Here is a 19,331-nt window from a genome sequence, read left to right on the forward strand (position 1 = left end):
GGGGACATTCTGCTCCACAGCTCCAGTCACAGGGACTCAAAATTCTTTGGCTCGAGTTAGTTTATAAAGAAAACAGATGAGCAAGATGCCTGCTGGGAAACGCCCCAGATGGCGTTTGTGGCCAAGTCGCTATTTTGCTCCCTGCCTCGGGCACAGTCAGCTTGGGCTGTGGTCATTTGTGCTGCAGGATTAAACCTGTGGTCTGGGTCACATTGGGACTATTTTTGGGTGGAGGGTTTTCATTCTAGAGGAGGATCAGAATGAGACCTGGCAGCCTGGGCCGTCCACATCTAAATGCTGGGAGTGACCAGGTTGGCCGTAGGCATCCTCACCTGTAAAGTGCCTTTCACTGGAAGGAAGCAGACGTTTCGTTAATTTTCACGTGGGCATCCTCACCTGTAAAGTGCCTTTCACTGGAAGGAAGCAGACGTTTCGTTAATTTTCACGTGGGCATCCTCGCCTATAAAGTGCCTATCACTGGAAGGAACAGATGTTTCGTTAATTTTCACGTGGGCATCCTCGCCTGTAAAGTCCCTATCACTGGAAGGAACAGATGTTTCGTTAATTTTCACGTGGGTGTCCTCGCCTGTAAAGTCCCTATCACTGGAAGGAAGCAGATGTTTCGTTAATTTTCACGTGGGCGTCCTCGCCTGTAAAGTCCCTATCACTGGAAGGAAGCAGATGTTTCGTTTTCATGTGGGCGTCCTCGCCTGTAAAGTGCCTATCACTGGAAGGAACAGATGTTTCGTTAATTTTCACGTGAGCGTCCTCGCCTGTAAACTATCACTGGAAGGAACAGATGTTTCGTTAATTTTCATGTGGGCGTCCTCGCCTGTAAAGTCCCTATCACTGGAAGGAAGCAGATGTTTCGTTTTCATGTGGGCGTCCTCGCCTGTAAAGTGCCTATCACTGGAAGGAACAGATGTTTCATTAATTTTCACGTGAGCGTCCTCGCCTGTAAACTATCACTGGAAGGAACAGATGTTTCGTTAATTTTCACGTGAGCGTCCTCGCCTGTAAACTATCACTGGAAGGAAGCAGATGTTTCATTAATTTTCATGTGGGCGTCCCCGCCTGTAAACTGCCTATCACTGGAAGGATAGTTGAAGCCAAGGATATCACCATCGTAATTGAAGAACTGGAATCGGAGCACGTTGTTAAAAAGCTACATAATTAACTCATCATCATTAATGGTTTTATTAAATGCATTTCAAAATGGGAGACTCTAGGAAGCAGTTTTGATTCTGGCAGCAAATGAATGAAAGATGATGAGAGGAAGCTTCTCAGGTGGCCTCCAGCTACACAGATCTGCCGTGGACCTAGAGGTCACCAGAGCATGAGAAACCAGAGTCAAGTTCAGGACGCTGAGGTGGGACATGGTAGGGCTGCAGGGCCTCTGCACGGTCAGCCCATGGCTTCCATGTACTGTAGGCTGACTGCATCTTCCAGCTCTGATATCTTAGCACTGCATTTGTTCTCTGTGGTTTGGAAAATGCAAAACAACAATAGAAAAAAGAGTATAAATTCTATTAGAGGAGAAGCTGATGACTCTTTGACATATGATTTATATATTAAATTGCAAGTTTGCGCATCTGCAGAGCCTGTTGAAAATTTAATGGCTAATATTCTTAACTGTAGCAGAAGTAAATTATGTATGAAAGGGGTTGACTTTCTTTTTTCTTGCACTAATGATTTCCTTTCCTGCTGAGAGAGAGAGAGAGAGCTGAGGAGGAGGGGAAGGAGGAGGAAGGAGGAGGAGGGATGTAGCGGTGTGCTTTGAGGACAGAAAGCAGATAATAGTGTAAACATCCATCAGACGGCAGGAGGAAAATTGGATTTCAGCAGGACTTGTGCAGGAGCGCAAAGCTCTGTGTTGGGTGTGCAGTGAGCTTCTCACCCTGATAAATCGCCTATTAAAACACGGATAAGGTGGGTGGCCGGGAGCCCATGTTCCTCCTCGCCTGCTCTGAATTCACAGTCTCTCAATAACCCGTGAGGCGGCCGCCACCTACGCAGGGCCGGGCATTTAGAGAGTGACTGACCAGCCCCTTCTCTGATTCTAGGGGACCCCTGGAAAGCCGGGACCACGGGGGCAGCGAGGCCCAACGGTAACTGTCCTTTTAAAAGGCTTGTGGGCATGTCTGGGAAATGGGAGTGTGGTTTAGGGAGCGTGTGCTGGGGGCTGGGGAAGGTGGTGTCTGAGCCGGCGCTGGAGCTGACCTTCCTTCTCTCCCATCTGTCCAGGGTCCGAGGGGTGAAAGAGGCCCCCGGGGCATCACTGGGAAGCCTGGCCCCAAGGTACGTCTTTGGCCTTCTGGGTGGTGGGCAGCAAGAACCCAAGTGGCAAGGCTGCGGAGACATGGAGCACCTGAGGGTGTCTGCGACTTTTTTTTAAAAAAAAGCAGGATGTTTTCTTAGGTGTATTTAAGAAGGAGCTTGTCCCCTCCAGCAGTCTCTGGACACCTTAGATCAGATTTAATTAAGGGGCTGACAACTATGCTTATGGGATGAGGCCGCAGCAGAGCAGAGGCAGGGCCCTACCCCACACACTTGGGACCCCAGAGACACTGCAGGAGCCGGGCCCAGTGCAGACCCACCTGCCCTGGTCAGGAGGCCTTATTTCTTCTCTTGAAAGGGGTTTGAGAGCTCAGAGGCCTTTACCAGAACTTACTGAAAGTGCTTTCCGGCAGGGGAAAGCCCAGGCCGGCCTCGTGCACATTCTTCCCACTGAGGGGCGTTGAAGCCACTCCTCAGGTGGAGAATCTGGACACAGACCCCACAGGTGGGCTGCTCCTTCTTGTCCAGGAAGCCACTCCTCAGGTGGAGAATCTGGACACAGACCCCACAGGTGGGCTGCTCCTTCTTGTCCAGGAAGCCACTCCAGAGTAGGTTCCCGCTGGGATGAGTCTTCCAGTGGCCTAGGGGCACAGCCAGCCCATCCCTCCGCTGACCAGAATGCCCCGGCCGGCTACCCTAAACTGTGGGACAAGCTCTCGGGCGTGTCTCAGGTGCCCCATGAGCTGACTGACACGAGGCTCACCTGTGAGGTCTTGGAGCAGCAGTTATCGGGTGGGGGCGGCCCGAGAGTGGGTTACTGCTTCTGCCTCTGCATGACTCTCCAAGGTGCTCGAGGCTGTGCACAGCCTTTGTCCCACCCAGAAACCTTTCTGGAAACGTTCAGCCCTGTAGATGCTGGCTCACTGTCAGCTGCGTGCAGCGGCAGGGGACAGGCCGGCTTTGGGAGCCACAGATTGGCACCCACGCCTTCTGCCCCTTATTGAGGGTCAGGGCCTGCTTGAGGGGTGCTCACAGGCGGTGTTTGACTCGCATATTTTGATGATGTCATGGGTCAGAGTCTTCTCATCTGAATAGTAGCAATCCTAAGCTTTTCCTTCTCTCTCCCTCCCTCTCAAGGGCAACTCTGGAGGTGATGGCCCAGCTGGCCCTCCTGGGGAACGGGTAAGCAGCTTGAGCCTTTGGGGATGTCACCAAAGGCAGAGCCTGCCTCGACGGCCCCCTGCACTCTGTCCTGGGGTGGGCTGGGGCCTCGGAGGCACACCTCGGACCCTGCTGAAGGGTAGGGTTTTCCTAAGATCCCAAGGGTGGAGCATGCCCAAGGAGTGAACTCTTCTGTAGGTCAGGGACCTCCACCCCTGCCCTGGTCTTGGGGCTTGGGAGTGGCTGAGGTGACAGGAAATGGGTCCTGGGCCCCGTCCTGCCCCCAAGAGTCCCTTGTTACTGCTGTTGGGTGAGGGAGGGGCTGGAATAATGGAGGAAAGGCCGTTGGGTGGGAAGAAATGACACCTGCTCCTGGAGAGACACCAGCAGTGGGGGCTGCTCTGAAGAGACACTTGTCCTCAAACTGCCCTTCTCTGTTCCCAGGGACCCAATGGACCCCAAGGACCGACGGGGTTTCCTGGACCCAAGGGCCCTCCTGTAAGTAATGGCTTCAATACTGGGTCAGCCCTGCCTGTGCCCCCTGACAGACCATCTGCGTTTTTCTAAGGGCTGCTTGGAACTCCTCACAGTGGCCGGTGGGTGGAGGGGGGCCCGAAGTGAAACTCTGGCTATTCAGATGAGGGACCCCCAGCCAAGGCTGCTCGGGGCAGTCTGTGACTGTGTCCCGGTGCCCGCCCTGCGGCGCTGGAGAGAGCTGCATGCTGGGGCCCCTCCTTTAGACCCACGTGGTTTTCTCACTGAGTTCCGTGTCAGTGTCCTGGGGCCACCATCACAATTTACCAGGAGCTGGGTGTGGCTGGGAACTGCATGCAGCTCTTTTCTCACAGCCCTGGAGGCCGGAAGCCAGGGAGCCAAGAGGGATCAGTCAGGCACTCCGCTGGGCACATGGGCTTTTCATCCATGGCCCCGCTTTGACCTTGCCCTTAACTTTAGAAATGCACAGTACAGGCTCCTTTGTCTAGACGGTAAAGGACTCCAGCGTTTTCAGTGGGGTGAAAAATCTCTTGTGAGAAATGGGATCCTTTTCCTGGCCCCATCAGGTTACACAGGCAAAGACCTCATTTCCAAGTGAGGTTACAGGCATAGGTAACCTCACTTGTCAGAGCTTCCACATGTCCTTTTGAGGGACACAGTTTGCCTTATGGCAGGTGCAATGTGTCTCCTCTAGTCTCAACAACGATCTAGCTGTGGGAATGTGACCCAGCAGGCATGGCGGGGCTGGGGGAGGGGCTGGACTGTGCAATCCCACAGACTCAGGTCCTGGTGCCGCCTGTGCCACCTGCTGGCTGGACCTCGGGACACCAGCTGGCCTCTTCTGCCTCAGTTTCTCCGTTGGGCAATGAGGGCAACAACAGCACGTCCCTTGGGGCAGTTGTGAGGATTTTGTGGGATGACGGCCAGGCACCTTTAACAAGGACAGCCTGAGTTTGTGTCATCACTGTCCCTGTGCTTGCCAGGTGATTGCTCTTCAGAGGAAGTGCAGGGGCAGGTCGTGGAAATGAATTGGGGTCGCCCCACATGGCGTCAGATCCCCAAGATGGGTGCTTCAGACATGAACGAACCTCCTTTCCCCTGATTCTTTCTTCAGGGCCCTCCGGGCAAGGATGGACTCCCAGGACACCCTGGACAGAGAGGCGAGACTGTAAGTATCATGGGTGTGGGGGGATGTGGCTGGCTGGCTCACTGACCACTCTGCATGTGGGCACAGCCCTGGCTGCCCGGTGCCATCTAGCACCCTCCCAGCCTGGGAGAGACAAGTTGGCCTCAGAAAGGCCCCCAAGGGTCAGGCCAGCTTCTGCTGACTTGGGGACAGACTGCGAGGCAGGGCTGGGGCAGGGCAGTCATGCAGGCCGGCAGCACCCTGTGGCCTCTATGGGCAGAAGGCAGGGGCCAGCTTTGGGCTGGTTTTGGAAACTTTGGTTGAGAGGCCACATTTAAAGATACACACAGATTATCCTGGGCAGACTGAAGCCTTATGCATCCAACCTGATTTTCCCTCTAGAATAATGGCGAGTGCCACCCAGCTGAGGGACATGTCTTTTAACTGGGCAAGTGCTGGGAAAGGGTCTACATGTTACTCTGTGTCATTCAGTTATTTGATGCTGCAGAACTTCAAGAGGGTGACTGTGGGCCACGCACCCACGCCACTGTGCTTACCCAGGCCCTTCCAATCCAATCCAGGGCGTCTGGAGGATGCCTTTGATTGACATCTTTTATAGTAAAGAAGACAAGTGCCAGTCGGGTGGCGGTGGCCTCCTCTTGGGTACCCCACTAGGCACGTGGTCTCTGCAGTCAGGAGCTCCCCTTGCCCTTGCCCTTAACTTTAGAAATGCGTATTACTAGTTGCTTTGGCTGAAACATAGAAGACTCCAGCATTTTCAGTAGGGAGAAAAAGCCCCTGTCAGAAATGGGATCCTTTTTCCAGCCCCATCAGCCCTTTGGAATTTGGCCCAGTCTCCTGAAGGTGCATTTCAGGAAAGGGTTCTGGCATGCCTGTAACCTGGCACACACCTGCCAGCCTGGGGCTCCAGGCTTCGAATATCTAGGGACATGCAGTGTCAGGTGGCTTCCTTGTCACTGTTCTGCGCCCCTTTTCCATGTGCCAACCTACTCCGTTCAGCTTAAAAGATGAATCGCAGAAATGCCAACATTTCCCACGGAGGAGAGTGGGGGGTGCCAGCGTCACTGCAGGGGTCTCTGCAGCCGGGTCTCTAGTGGTCCAGGTCTCTATGGGACTCTCCCAGCAAAAGTAGATCCCCTCATGGAATGTGGAATGGGTCTGTGAGTGCCCTGTTTAATGTTCTCCACGCCTGCTTTTCAAAAGTCCTCTTTGTCTTTCTTTGGTTCATTGTGATGAAACCTCTTTTAATTATACCTCCACTGGTGTTCTTCGTGGTACATGCTGCCTGATAAATGGAGATTGCTTTGCTCTTTTGTTTATAGAGAAAAATTAAAACATTTCTTCTGAGCTTTGCATGTTTTTCTCTAATGCCTTTTCAAGGAGACAAGATAGAAGGTTTTACATTAGATGTGCTTTTCTCCCTCTGACTTACTGTGGATGGAGGCTGAGCTGCTCGTCTCTGCTCAGAAAGTTGTACCTCCAGCTGCCTTCTACCACCCCAGCCACCTCCCTAGACACAGGGCGCTGGAGGGATGTTGGTGGGCGCTCCATCACTGGGACATGGCAGCTTCTCCATGGGCTAGTCCAAGCACATCTTCCAGAAAGAGCTTCTCTGGACTGTTGATTTCCTTCTTTTTTAAAAAATGAAAGACAAACATTATTTCTCCTAAATGTTAGCCAGAAACTTATTTCTCAGCAAAGTGCTGAGGTCATATTCTTTCCTTGATGGCCAAGGTGGCTGAGGGCCCCTGAGGTAGGCCTTTTGTATTTGGTGTTAACAATGACGCCAGCACAACGTAACCAGGCTCCTATCTCCCCTTGGGCTCTCACACTCTTCTCCCTGGGTCCGCTGAGCAGGGCAGGCCCTTGACCCTGTCCCCCACCCCTTCCTTCTGACTCTGTCAGTACAACCTACATTAGAAACAATCATTTTAGCCCATTGTATACAACTGAGCTGGGCTTAAAGGAGAGAGCCCTCTTAGAGTTTGCAAAGAAGCTGAATCTGGGCCAGGCACGGTGGCTCTCACCTGTAATCCCAGCACTTTGGGAGGCCAAGGTGTGCAGATCACCTGAGGTTGGGAGTTTGAGACCACCCTGGCCAACATGGAGAAACTGTGTCTCTACTAAAAATACAAAAATCAGCTGGGTATGGTGACACATGCCTGTAATCCCACCCACTGGGGAGGCTGAGGCAGGAGAATCACTTGAACCCAGGAGGCAGAGGTTCCAGTTAGCCAAGATTGCACCATTGCACTTCAGCCTGGGCGATAAGAGGGAAACTCTGTCCCAACAAAGAAGTAGCAGCAGCTGAGTCTGCTGTGGGTTCATGTGGCTCAGGGCCCAGTGTGAAATCTTGCCAGCTGCTGGACAGTGAGGCCGTGAGCCCGGGCCCGGGTTGTGAGCCCTGCAGCCCTAGCCTGGCCTCAGAGCCAGCCACCTCCTCCCCCAGAGCCTAGAGTTTCCCTCCAGGCCTCCAGGCAGGTGTGCCTGTCCCCACCAGTGTCACGTGGCACCTGCAGATGGCTTCTCGCCTGCACCTGTCCTGCTCTGCAGACGTGCCCAGAAATGAAGCTTATGTTGCCTTGAGGTCATTTTTCTCCTTTGAGGAGAGTACAGAAAGCGTGGTGACACCCACGACCAAGCCAGGATCGTTACCTACGCGTGAGCATGCAGAGCGGGCGTGAGATATTCCCGCTGAATCAAGCTAAAAATAGCACATCCAAGCTGCTGCGTTATGAAAGCAGCCAGCCCTCGCTCTTGCCTGTTTTAAATACACGCTGAGGAGCACGCGGGCAGAGTCACCTGTCGTGCGTCAGAGGTGTCCATACCTAAGCAGGGCAGTCGCCACAGAGCTGCTGCCGAGAAACAGCCAGCAGCAGTCCCAGTCCAGAAAGGGGAGCACACCAACTCGGAAGAGGAACACTTGGCGACATGATAAAGATGTACTGTGTCAGCCTGAAGATGGGGGCGGGGTGAGAAGCCAGTAACATGAGCTTGTGTGGCTTCGTTACCCTCCTGAAACTGGTGCAAAAATGAAACAGGAGATGTGGGCCTCTCACGAAGTCTGGAACATCCACTGTAGGGGGAAGGGCGGTGAGGGGCAAGCGTCCGGCTGAGAACAGTGTGGGGCAGGATGGTTTGGGGAGGGATGGCTCAGGGCAGGATGGTGCCAGGCGGGATGCCAAGGGCCACTGCAGCACCCTCAGGATGGTGACTCTCTCTCAACAGGGTTTCCAAGGCAAGACTGGTCCTCCAGGCCCCCCAGGCGTGGTCGGCCCTCAGGTACGCTCCAGGATCCCCGGATTCCATGGGTCACCCAGTGTCACTTGCCCTCAGAGAAGAGGATCCTGGCCCTGGTGTCCATTCCTTCCATGATTCCAGAGGCGCAGGTGCTGCTGAGAGAGTGTCTTGGGTCCTGAATGTTGTTCAGCTTGAGGCTCGCCCCAAACGGGAGCAAGCAAAGATATGTTTGCCCTCGACACGGATCCAGCACGCAGGGCGAGGAAGGCTGCCCAAGGCTCACAGGATGGCTCAGGCCAGACCTGGGCCAGGTCAGGAGCTGGGCTCATCCCTGCTCTGGGTGTCCAAGGCAACCAAGTCCTTCTGCCACTGGGTCCTGTTGGTGCCACAGGCCTGTGCTTCTAACCACAGATCAGTGGCAGGAGCAGCTTAGAGCCAGGATTGATGGCTTAGAGCTGCAAAACAGGAAGGGGTCCCCTTGGGTCCTAGAAAGCTCACACCTCAAGTAGCAGTGAGTGAGGCATGGACCCGCTGCAGCCACGGAACTGGAGGTCCTGTGGGCTCTGGCCCTGGTGTGGCTTTTCTCCCATCCTCGGCCTGTCCTGTGGCTGAATTGGCCTCCACAGGGGGTGTCTCAGGAAGGCAGACTTGGCTGTGCCTCCTGAAGGCGCCGGTCAGGGAAGAGGACCATGTGGGGCCCTGCAGGGACCAGGCAGCGAGTGGCTTAGCAACACCCACCTGGATTTTTGCCAAGAAGAGCAGGCTTGCAAAGGCATGTGGAAGTTTGGGGGGACCTGCAGCAGGCCTTCGCCTCCGTGGCCGGGGCTGCCCCTGGATTTAGGAAGAAACACTCGCTGCCTTGCGGGTTACTTAAAATGTTTGTGGCTGACACTGACTTTCCCCTTAGGGTCCCACGGGAGAAACAGGCCCAATGGGTGAGCGTGGCCACCCTGGGCCCCCTGGACCCCCTGGTGAACAGGGGCTTCCGGGCCTTGCTGGAAAAGAAGGGACGAAGGTGAGTTTCTGGAACCTCCTGTGTCAGGCCAGGCATTTCTTAAGCAGTCATTCTGGGGCCTGGTGCTTTTCTTGCTCTTTTCTGATGAGTGGGTAATTCCTCACACAGACGCTCCTTAGTTCACTCGCCAGACCCAGAGCGCACAATTTGCTCACTTTTGCTGGATTCACACCTGGAGTTGTGCCGCCGGGCTCGGGGATGGGCTTATCGGGGGAGTACGGGGCTCACCCCCATCCAGCACCCTCTGCCCTCCCTGCAGCTGCCAGTCCTGCTCCCAGAGAAAAGCTCTGAGACTTTGTGTGTCCATAGGACATTTAGCAGAAAGTGATCCTTTCAAAACCCCTCTCTGCAAGAGGCTGAGAAATTAGAAGTGAAAAGCAGACGTGTTTTTATCCCACCTCATGGTGCCAGCTCCAACTGCCCCCTTTTCATATCTCCTCTCTGGGGGCTCAGGTTGAGTGGCCATAACTTGCTGTGTTAGCACAAAAATAGATAGTCCTTCCCTTCCAGCGCTGCAGTGAGGGGTGCAGCAAAGGCAGGCTCTCCAGCCTGTGGCCACAGGAGAGTAAGCCTGAAAAATAACGAAGTGAAGCAGATGAAGAAATACTGAAAATAATCCCCCACACGGATGTGTGCACAGATATAGGAACAAATACATGTGTGCACGCCCACCTGTGTTTTCTAGACACAGAGAGAGCTCTCTGAGCTTGGAGAGGTGGCCGTGGGCATTTGACCTGCTCCTTTGAAAACGCCACTGTGCTCCATATTGGACCCCAGAGAACATTTTGGAAGATATCAAAGCTTTACTGTACCTCAGGGAAAGTATGGGCTAAGTGGTGACTTTTTTCCAGAAAATGCGGTTTCAGGCTTGAAGCAAGTCCCTTAAGTAAGAAGTCAATTTAGGAGGATGCTTTTAACGCTGTTTTGACCACGGATTTCTTTGTCTGAGCACGGTCTTACAAGCTGCCCCAAATCTATGGGAAAGGTAGATGTGGCCTCAGCTCCCACGTGGCCCACTGTAGCCCTTAGGGGCCTTGGGAGGAAGGGCCCTGAAACTCCACGGAGCAGGGGTGAAGTCAGATCTCTGCAGAGCCCGCCACATGAGTGTGGCCTCCAGGTGGTGGTGGTGGGGGGAGTGGGGCTCAGGCTGGGCTCCCACACATGGGCTGCCGAGTCCAGTCAAGACCCTGAAATCCCTTTTATAGCTAAGTGGCCAGGAGAAACCCAGTCCAGCCCAAGTCCAGGGGTGCCTGATGAGAAGGCCCCAGTCCTTGGCCTCATTCCAGGGCTGCTGAGATGTTTGTGTTGTTGGCTCCAGGAGAGCTCATCTCTGACTCTGTTTTCAGGGTGACCCAGGCCCCGCAGGCCTCCCTGGGAAAGACGGCCCTCCAGGATTACGTGGCTTCCCTGGGGACCGAGGGCTTCCTGGTCCAGTGGTGAGTGAGAGGCCAGGCGGGGAGTAAAATGGGACAGTGTGCAGCCCTGGAGGCCTCTCTGCACGTGCCCTTGACTGACCTTTTCACGGCTTTGCAGGGAGCTCTCGGGCTGAAAGGCAATGAAGGGCCGCCCGGCCCACCAGGCCCTGCGGTGAGTCAAAGCCTTTGTCCCATCCTCTTTCTTGAAACCTACTCTCCAGGTAGAAGGGGCAGTCCCTGAGAGCCCAGGCCGTGAAGCTGCCCCAGACCCCCAAGGGTGGGAAGTGGAGGGGGGAAGATGGCCTTTGGGGAGATGCAGACGGCACATCCCAAGCCAGCAGCCAGGATGACGAAGGTTCCCAGGGGGACACCAAGGAAAAGAGAGCACTGGGTAGGCTGGAGGGCAAGAGGAAGGACCCTGTGTGGCCGGTGGAGTATGCTTTCTGGAGGAGCAAGGAGAAAGCCCACACGCCTAGCATGGGTCTGGGCTGGGCCAGCAAGGGAAGAAACAGACACGGGTCTCCATGGACTCTGAAGGTGCTTGCTAGAGCCAGGCTGCCCAGAGTGGGGGGCCCACTGGGCAGGATGGCCCTTGATGAGGCCAGCACCCACCCATCCATATGCCGGCTTCCAGGCAAGGCTACCCCTGGAGACTGCATACCATGGAGAAGCACAGCAGAGAGGGAAGGAGAGGGGAGGAGAGGGGCGAGGTGCCCCATAGGCCCTGGAGGGCAGGGGGTGCCCCATGGGCATGTGGGTGCTTGAGCAGAGGGGGTGCCCCAGGAGCATGTGAACCCTGGATGGGAGGGAGTGCCCTGTGGGCATGTGAACCCTGGAGGGGAGGGGGTGCCCTGTGGGCATGTGAACCCTGGAGGGGAGGGGGTGCCCTGTGGGCATGGGGGCCCTGGAGGGGAGGGGGTACCCCATAGACATTGGGGGCCTGGAGGGGGAAGTACCCCTCGGGGCATGTGGAGGGTGTCTCATGGTTATGGGGGCCCTGGAGGGGAGAGGGTGCCCTGTGGGCATATGGGACCTTGAGGGGAGGGGGTACCAGGCTTCTAGAAAGGGGAGCTCATTGAAGGCAAGCACACCACAGGGCGCACTGTCAGGCACTGGGGGTGGGGCACCTGGGAGCTTGGAGTGACAGGAGGCCACAGAGCCCCAAACACTAGACCAGTTATTTTGTGCTTGCAAAGGGCCACAGGGAGCCACTGTGGGCTCTAGAGTGAGCAGGTAAGTGGAGTGATTAGCTCGTGCTTTACTAAGTTGTGTCCATGCAGTCTGAGAGCCTTTGAAGCAAACTGCTTTCCTGCCCCACCTCAGGGATCTCCAGGAGAGAGAGGCCCGGCTGGTGCCGCTGGGCCCATCGGAATTCCAGGGAGACCAGGGCCCCAGGGCCCCCCAGGGCCGGCAGGAGAGAAAGGGGCTCCCGTAAGTACTGCCTTGGATTGGGGAAGCCCTTCCCTCAGAGGTGCTGGGGCCATTCCGTGTCTGGCCTCGTCTCTCCCCCTGAGATGTCCCCAGGGCTATTTCCTGGGGTTGGGGATGGGGTGAGGTCTGCAGCCCTCCTCTAGGGCAGAGTGTGTGTTCCCCGGTGAGCTAAGAATGTGTGTATGTCCCACGGTGACCTGTCTGAGGTGCACGGAAGGAGTTCCAGCGCCAGCCACATTCTTTCTGCGATCAGCTGAGACAGAGGGGCTTGTTGGGTGGATGCTGGGTGGGGCTCAGCCTGTCCACGCCTGCACACTGGTGTTCCCCACATGTGTGAACAGAGGGAGGGGCTGAAGACAGTCAGTGCCCTGTGGACTTGGTCTCCGTCCAGCCTCAGTGCCATCTGTGTGGTCGGGCCACAGCTGCCTCATGTGTGAACTGCTCCCTGCTACTGTCCAGGACCCATGGCTGGGTTCTTGATGGGGAGGGGTATTTGGAATTGGGGAGTCCCCTTTGTCAGTTGGGAGGCAGGCGTGGAGAGCAGATGTCCAGCAAAGAAGGGGTGGTGGGGGATGACAGGAAGACAAGTGCCTTCCTCTGTGTCTGGGATAGCCCACCTGCTGGCCAGCCCTGAACTTGACAAGCTTTTCAAAGCCTCAGGAGTGGGGAGCATGTCTTGAGGCTGACCTGATCTTGGTCTCCGTGAAGGAGATGAGTGAGCTGCCTTCTTGCCTAGACACTTCCTGCCAGCCCACTTTCGTGAATAACCCACAAAACACCACTTACCGTTCACAAGTGACCCGCCGGGCCCCGCATTTGACTTGTGCCACACAATTTTGCCATCTCCCCATCCCTGCGTTCAATCAGCTGTGGAGACCAATTTCATCTCAACTTCTCCTTCCCAGTACAGAGGGTCAGACTGAGCTTGAGTTCTCTGCGGGAATTGGCAGTATCAGCACAGGCCATCTCAGATTGAGGGTGCTGGTGCTGATTGATTTGTTAGAAAGTTGTGATTTTCTTTTCTTTTTTTTTCTTTTTTGTTTCTTTGAGACAGAGTCTCACTCTGTTGCCCAGGCTGGAATACACTGGCACAACCTTGGCTCACTGCAATCTCCACCTCCTGGGTTCAAGTGATTCTCCTGCCTTAGCCTCCTGAGTAACTGGGATTATAGGTGCACGTTACCACACCTGGCTAATTTTTGTATTTTTAGTAGAGATGGGGTTTCACCATGTTGGCCAGGCTGGTCTTGAACTCCTGACCTCAGGTGATCTACCTTCCTCGGCCTCCGAAAGTGCTCAGATCATAGGTGTGAGCTACCGAGCCCAGCCAGAAAGCTGTGATTTTCCTGTCTGTCTTGCTCTCAGTGGCTCACAGGTAGCAGGAACAGCCTACATTCCCTGGGCAGGACTGCCCCTGGAACCCATATGGAAACATCTGTGCCATTGAGAATCTGTTCAGTGTGTTATTGGCAATTTCAGTGACTTCTGATGGTTTCCAGTGAGGCACCCAGGACATAGATCCAGCTGGGCTCTGTGCCAGAAAACGGAAGTCTGCGGGGCAGTCAGTGCGTAGGACGCACACACGGTTGGGAGTGGCTTGGTTCACTTTTTCGAGAGTAAACATTGAAGCAGAATCCTTGCAAGAGTCGCTCTATCCAGGGAGAAGCTCTTCATCCTCCCAGAATAGCTCCAGAGGGAAGGAAAGGCTAAGCAAAGGTCGGACGTCTCTGAGAACTCCCGACCTGACCGGGAATGTAGGACAGGAAGCGTCCACAAAAGTCCCACACGTGGTCTTTGCATCTTCTGGCTTAAGTAGGGTAGAAACGTCTATGAATAGGAGCTAAGTCTGAAGAGTAGGCCGCGAGTTGCGGAGGGAGGAGGTGGTAAGACAGGATGGGGAGGGGTGACTAAATCCCGGCCTTGTTTAGACCAGAACATGTTCTGCCATGTTCCCCTTCCCGACGGGCACACCCTCCTTCCGTGTGTGTGTCGGGAGAAAGGGATTCCTGACTGGGATGAGAAAATGCAGGCTGTTTACAGAGTGATGTGGTGGCTGGTAAAACTCAGCGAAGCAAGCACTTAGGATCATGTCAGATCACCAAGCAGGCAGTTAGGAGGAAATGAGTCCAAGTTAGTAGGACGGGAGATGCCGGGTGTGCGTGAGCATGCAGATGTGCCCTGTGTGTGTACCTGTGTGCACATGATCGTGTGCCTGTGCACACACACACGTCAGTGTGCCTGTGCATATGTCCTTGTGTGTGTATGCATGTGCTTGTGTGTACACGTTGGTGCATACTTTGTATGCACATGCATGTGAGTGTGCTTGTTTTGTGCAGGCGCATATGTATGCATGCGTGTATGCATGTCCATACACAGGCATATTTCTGTGTGTGCATGTGCGTATGTATATACATGGTGTGTGCCTGTGTGTGCTTGCATGTCTTCATGTGTGTGCATGCATGTCCTTGTGTATGCATGCAGGGAGAGTGTCTGCAGGGTATATAAAGCATCGGGAAGTTGGTGAAAGCTGGAGCTCAGGCCATCCTGGTCACTGGGCTTGGCTCCCAGTCACTAGCTTAGATGATCCACATGCAGGCTCAGGAATGTGGCTGGCTGGCTTTGGGTCCTGTCTCTACTGCTCACTGTGCCTCAGTTTCCCCATATGTAAAAGAGCAGGCTTTCCTAGGATGAGCATGGATTAATTGTAGTGATGCAGCAGTTCACGGTCCAGGGTCGGGCTCAGAGCCTGCCCTCCGTGGACCTGGCTGAAATCCATTAGGATTCTGGGGCTGGTCGCCTTCCCCAACTCCCACTTCCCATCCACATGTCCCTCTCTTGAGTAATGAACTGGTGGTGGGGTGTGCCGAAGTTGGAGCCACATTTGATGTGAGATCTTGTGTATTCTCTAGGGTGAGAAAGGCCCACAAGGCCCAGCTGGCCGAGACGGTCTCCAGGGTCCTGTGGGGCTCCCAGGTCCAGCTGGCCCTGTGGGTCCCCCTGGAGAAGATGGAGATAAGGTAAGGAGAATCCAGACTGACACATGGCCAGATCTGAGTGGGCAGGCAGGTGCAAGGGAGGGCGGTGATTTTCAAGGATAGGGTGCTGTGGGTGTAACGGCTCAGCCAGCAGCGATGCCGCACCCTCCTTGCAGTCCCGGTGTTAGGGGGTGATTTCGCAGCAGCCCACAGGTAGGTGGTAATCCACGCAGTCTGTGGCATGCTTGAGGGAACTTACAGACCACTTCCTCCTGTGTCATTTTGAGGCTGCCCATGACATTTGCTGTGAGTAGCCAGAGCAGAGAAAAATGCTCCCCGATCCCCGAAGATCATTTCAAATTCTGAAACTGCGGAGCCCAGTTTAATGAGCTTTTGCTCAATATCTATTTGTAAATGTCTCCACTTGAATTATCAAGGCTCCCGTTCATTAAGAATGTGCTTTATAATTCTACAATGATGACTGCAGGAGCTTGTATTTTATCCTTCATTTAATGCAGGCAGTGAAATTCTGCTCTGCTTTAACTTTCTATTTATGACACCTCTCTGGGGACACTTGCGACTTTGTCACCTCTGCGTGGAGGATGTCTTACATCTCGGGGCGGGAGACTGACTTGCACCAGCAGAAACAGCAGAGAGCGTTTTAATCACTTCTTTGGCAACATAGTAATTGAGTTGTCTATTATTATGTTGTCATGGTAGCGGCCCAATTTGAAAAACAGAGTAAATATTTTCAATATGACTTTTCCCATATTTGCAAGTCGACTAAAAGCCTGTAGAGCATCAGATCAAGCCCTCATCCCTTTTAGCCCTTGTAGTAAAAAGGAAATCAAGTTAAGAGATGGAAACATTTCTTCGCAGGAAAGTTATGGAGCCACCTGGAAAGGGCACTGTTCTTAGTCTCCAAGAAAAATTCCTTATGGGGAGCAGGAAAGGTTCAAGTGGGTGTCAGCTTGTCTAATGGAATCCCCCACCCCTTCCTCCAGGGAGAGATCGGGGAGCCAGGGCAGAAAGGAAGCAAGGGGGACAAAGGCGAGCAGGTAAGATTGGCTCGGGGAGCACGGCGGTCCCCAGGTTCGGGGGGGTGTCGCCACAGGCTGTGGGCCATGGGCCGTGTGCGTTCTTTGCCAGCATTGCTGATGATTGGAGGGACACTCTGTGAAAATCTCCCACACGTGTATGTTCCGGCAACATGTGTGTGCCCATGCATGTGTATCTGGGAGTGAGTCTCTCTGTGTTAGAATGAACAGGAAGCCTCCACCAGTTTTGTGAAATTAAACAAATCAAGCGTGTCTGTCCTTGAGGGTTTGGCTTCTGCAGACACATCCGTTGCCCTCTGAGGTGAGGAAACCACAATGTTCCGGCAGAGGCAGCACCATTGACCAAATGCCTGTTCATTTTTCCCCTTTTTGCTCTTTGATCTGTTTAGAAATACTAGCATCTTCTTGCAAAGGCCCCATCGCTCAGCTCCCTCCCTTCCGATGGGTGAAAGGTCTCCTTATCTCCTGTACAGTGGGCCCTTCACCCAGTATTCTGATTCCCAGGCGAGCAGGAGCTGTACTCCTGGAGGGCCTGCTGTGGGGGCTATGCCCTTCTAGCCATGGGTTGGGCTGCCGGGGTCGAGAGCGCTGCACCCTCCTCGTTTTCCTCCTTCCCGTGGGCCCATGCCAAGTTCTCTTGCAGAAGGCACAGCAGGTTACATGGTGCTGGGTGCGAGCCTCCAGAGGGGCTTGTGATCCTGGATCCTCACTGTTGAAGGGGCCTCAACAGTGCCCGTGTTGTGGGTGCATAGTGGGAGCTGAGAGGACACACATGGACTCAAGAGACACTGGGGGCAGCTGCCTTTGCCATCCAGAAATGGGCTCGGGGTGGAACCAAGATCCCTGGACTTTCCAGAGCTTGCAGCAGGCTTGCGCCATGGTGTGAGGAACGCCACATTTGCAGACTGAACGGATGGTGATGGATGCATGGGTCCCCTGGCTCAGGGTGTGACCCACCCCCTCAGCCTTCTCCACCATCCAGGAAGCCACCCATGTCTGTGTCTTGTTCCCCACAGGGTCCTCCCGGGCCTACGGGTCCTCAAGGCCCCATCGGACAGCCGGGCCCCTCTGTGAGTATCCGCACTCAATGACCTCCAGAAAGCCCCTTGCGCTCCAGACCTGCTGCGTGGCCAGCACCCTCACTTTGTGCTTGGTTATTTCCCTGCAGGGAGCTGACGGCGAGCCGGGGCCTCGGGGCCAGCAGGGTCTTTTCGGGCAGAAAGGGGATGAAGGTCCCAGAGGCTTTCCTGGACCCCCCGGGCCAGTGGGGCTGCAGGTAACTGGGGGGTTCTCACCTCGCCTGTCTTTTAAAAGAATGGAACACTAAGGCCAGGCTGCAGGGGGCCTCCTGGGCCTCCTCATCCAGCTGGAGGCGCTGTGGCTTCCCAGAATTCCAGACATGCCGCATCTACGGCTCTTCAGCAGCCGCGTTTATTTCCGCGTTCATTGTGGAAACTGATGATTTGTAAAAAAAAAAAAAACCAGCAACAATGACTTCTAAATGCACCCCCTAGAGATGCTGATAAACGTTTGAGCATGTTTCATTGCCATGCTTTTGAATTCCTGTATTCTCATACACAGAGGCGCAGATGTCATTTTATTTGTTTTTTTGCAAAATTAATCATGTCATAAGTCATAGAGAAACTTTGTCCCCAGCTTTTCCCATTTTCCGTTCCCCATTCCCATTTGATGTTATGAGGCATGTTGAATGCCATTTCACATGACTTTCTGTTTATTTGGGAAACATGATTTTCAGTCACTGCGCAGTAAGCCAGCATCTGGTGGTGACATAATTTACCCAGGCGTCCCCTGCTGCTGGCTCTTTAGGCTTTATCATTTTATGGGACCTGCTGTAAGCACCTTTGTCGTAAATCTTTGCAATCTTCTGTGCTTATTTTCTTGGGCTGATTCTGAGACTCAGAACCCCGGGATGTCCTACTGGGTAGCTGTATGCAGAGAAGCACCTTTCCCGGGGCTTTGGGGGCTCAGTGGAACTGTGTGGGTGGAGGTCACGGAAGCGGTGGGTGAGTTTGACAGAACAGCACTTAACTGGGACGTTTCCTGTTCTCAGGGTTTACCAGGACCTCCAGGCGAGAAGGGTGAGACGGGAGATGTGGGCCAGATGGTAAGTGTGCCTGAGACTCCGGGGCCTGGCTGTAGTAGCGGCTCATGTTTTCGGGAAATGTTTGCGTTTCCTCTGGGCTCAGTGGTCTCTCCCTTTTCCTAGGGCCCCCCAGGTCCCCCTGGCCCCCGAGGACCCTCCGGAGCTCCAGGTGCTGATGGCCCACAAGGTCCCCCGGGCGGAATAGGAAACCCTGGTGCAGTGGGAGAGAAGGTGAGGCCTTGTGCCTGCTCTGGTGGTAGATTCGTGGCTGTTTGGGGAGAGTTTTGTGTGTGCGCATGCATGCATGTATATGTCTCTGTGTGTGTGTGTACCTCTGAGTGTGATGTACTCATCTCTGTGCATGTGGCTTGCTGGATTATTCCTATGAAAGGCATTTTGAAATGTAGATGAATACTTGTGAAATGGAACAGGGAACTCTGGGTGTCCATCTGTGATGTCCTTTTGCAGAGTTTCCAGACAGTGCCCCCACCAGCAAAGCCCCTGCCTCCTCCAAGCCTCAGCTCTGGTGGAAATTGTCTGTTCCTTAACGTGCTGGCCTTGCTAAGCATGCCCTTTCCACCGGCTGAGTTATTTTCTCAGAGCCCCCGGCCCTCTCCATTTCATCTGATTGGTTTTGGAGCCAAGTGAGCATGATGGGCCCGTGTGTGTGTGTGTGTGTGCGCGCGCGCGTGCATGCGCGCATGTGCCTGTGTATGTGAGCTTGTATGTGCACATCGGTGTGTGCCTGTATATGTGAGCTCATGTGTGCACATCGGTGCCTGCCTGTGTATGTGAGCTCCTGTGCACATCAGTGCCTGCCTGTGTATGTGAGCTCGTGTGCACATCGGTGCATGCCCGTGTATGTGAGCTCATGTGCACATGGTGCATGCCCGTATATGTGAGCTCATGTGTGCACATTGGTGTGTGCCCGTGTGTGAGCTCATGTGTACATTGGTGCATGCCCGTGTATGTGAGCTCGCATGTGCACATCGGTGCATGCCCGTATATGTGAG

General features: G+C 54.3%; 1 protein-coding gene across 4 annotated transcripts in view; it reads left to right on the forward strand.

Moving 5' to 3' along the window:
• The window catches only part of COL5A1 (collagen type V alpha 1 chain), a 193,252-nt gene that overhangs the window by 142,393 nt on the left and 31,528 nt on the right, over positions 1 to 19,331 (forward strand). For all 4 annotated transcript variants that reach the window (XR_013527273.1, XM_035262258.3, XM_035262257.3 and 1 more), the window contains exons 33-48: positions 2,064 to 2,108; positions 2,245 to 2,298; positions 3,415 to 3,459; positions 3,883 to 3,936; positions 5,048 to 5,101; positions 8,309 to 8,362; positions 9,228 to 9,335; positions 10,682 to 10,771; positions 10,869 to 10,922; positions 12,074 to 12,181; positions 15,091 to 15,198; positions 16,161 to 16,214; positions 17,231 to 17,284; positions 17,383 to 17,490; positions 18,286 to 18,339; positions 18,442 to 18,549. Coding sequence is in view for 3 of the 4 variants with exons in the window: in XM_035262258.3 (XP_035118149.2) it covers positions 2,064 to 2,108; positions 2,245 to 2,298; positions 3,415 to 3,459; positions 3,883 to 3,936; positions 5,048 to 5,101; positions 8,309 to 8,362; positions 9,228 to 9,335; positions 10,682 to 10,771; positions 10,869 to 10,922; positions 12,074 to 12,181; positions 15,091 to 15,198; positions 16,161 to 16,214; positions 17,231 to 17,284; positions 17,383 to 17,490; positions 18,286 to 18,339; positions 18,442 to 18,549 (1,152 nt within the window). In the remaining variant the exon portion in view is untranslated. The remainder of the gene's footprint in view (positions 1 to 2,063; positions 2,109 to 2,244; positions 2,299 to 3,414; positions 3,460 to 3,882; positions 3,937 to 5,047; positions 5,102 to 8,308; positions 8,363 to 9,227; positions 9,336 to 10,681; positions 10,772 to 10,868; positions 10,923 to 12,073; positions 12,182 to 15,090; positions 15,199 to 16,160; positions 16,215 to 17,230; positions 17,285 to 17,382; positions 17,491 to 18,285; positions 18,340 to 18,441; positions 18,550 to 19,331) is intronic.

The sequence above is a fragment of the Callithrix jacchus genome, chromosome 1 (genome assembly GCF_049354715.1).
Source record: "Callithrix jacchus isolate 240 chromosome 1, calJac240_pri, whole genome shotgun sequence".
Lineage (NCBI taxonomy): Eukaryota > Metazoa > Chordata > Mammalia > Primates > Cebidae > Callithrix > Callithrix jacchus.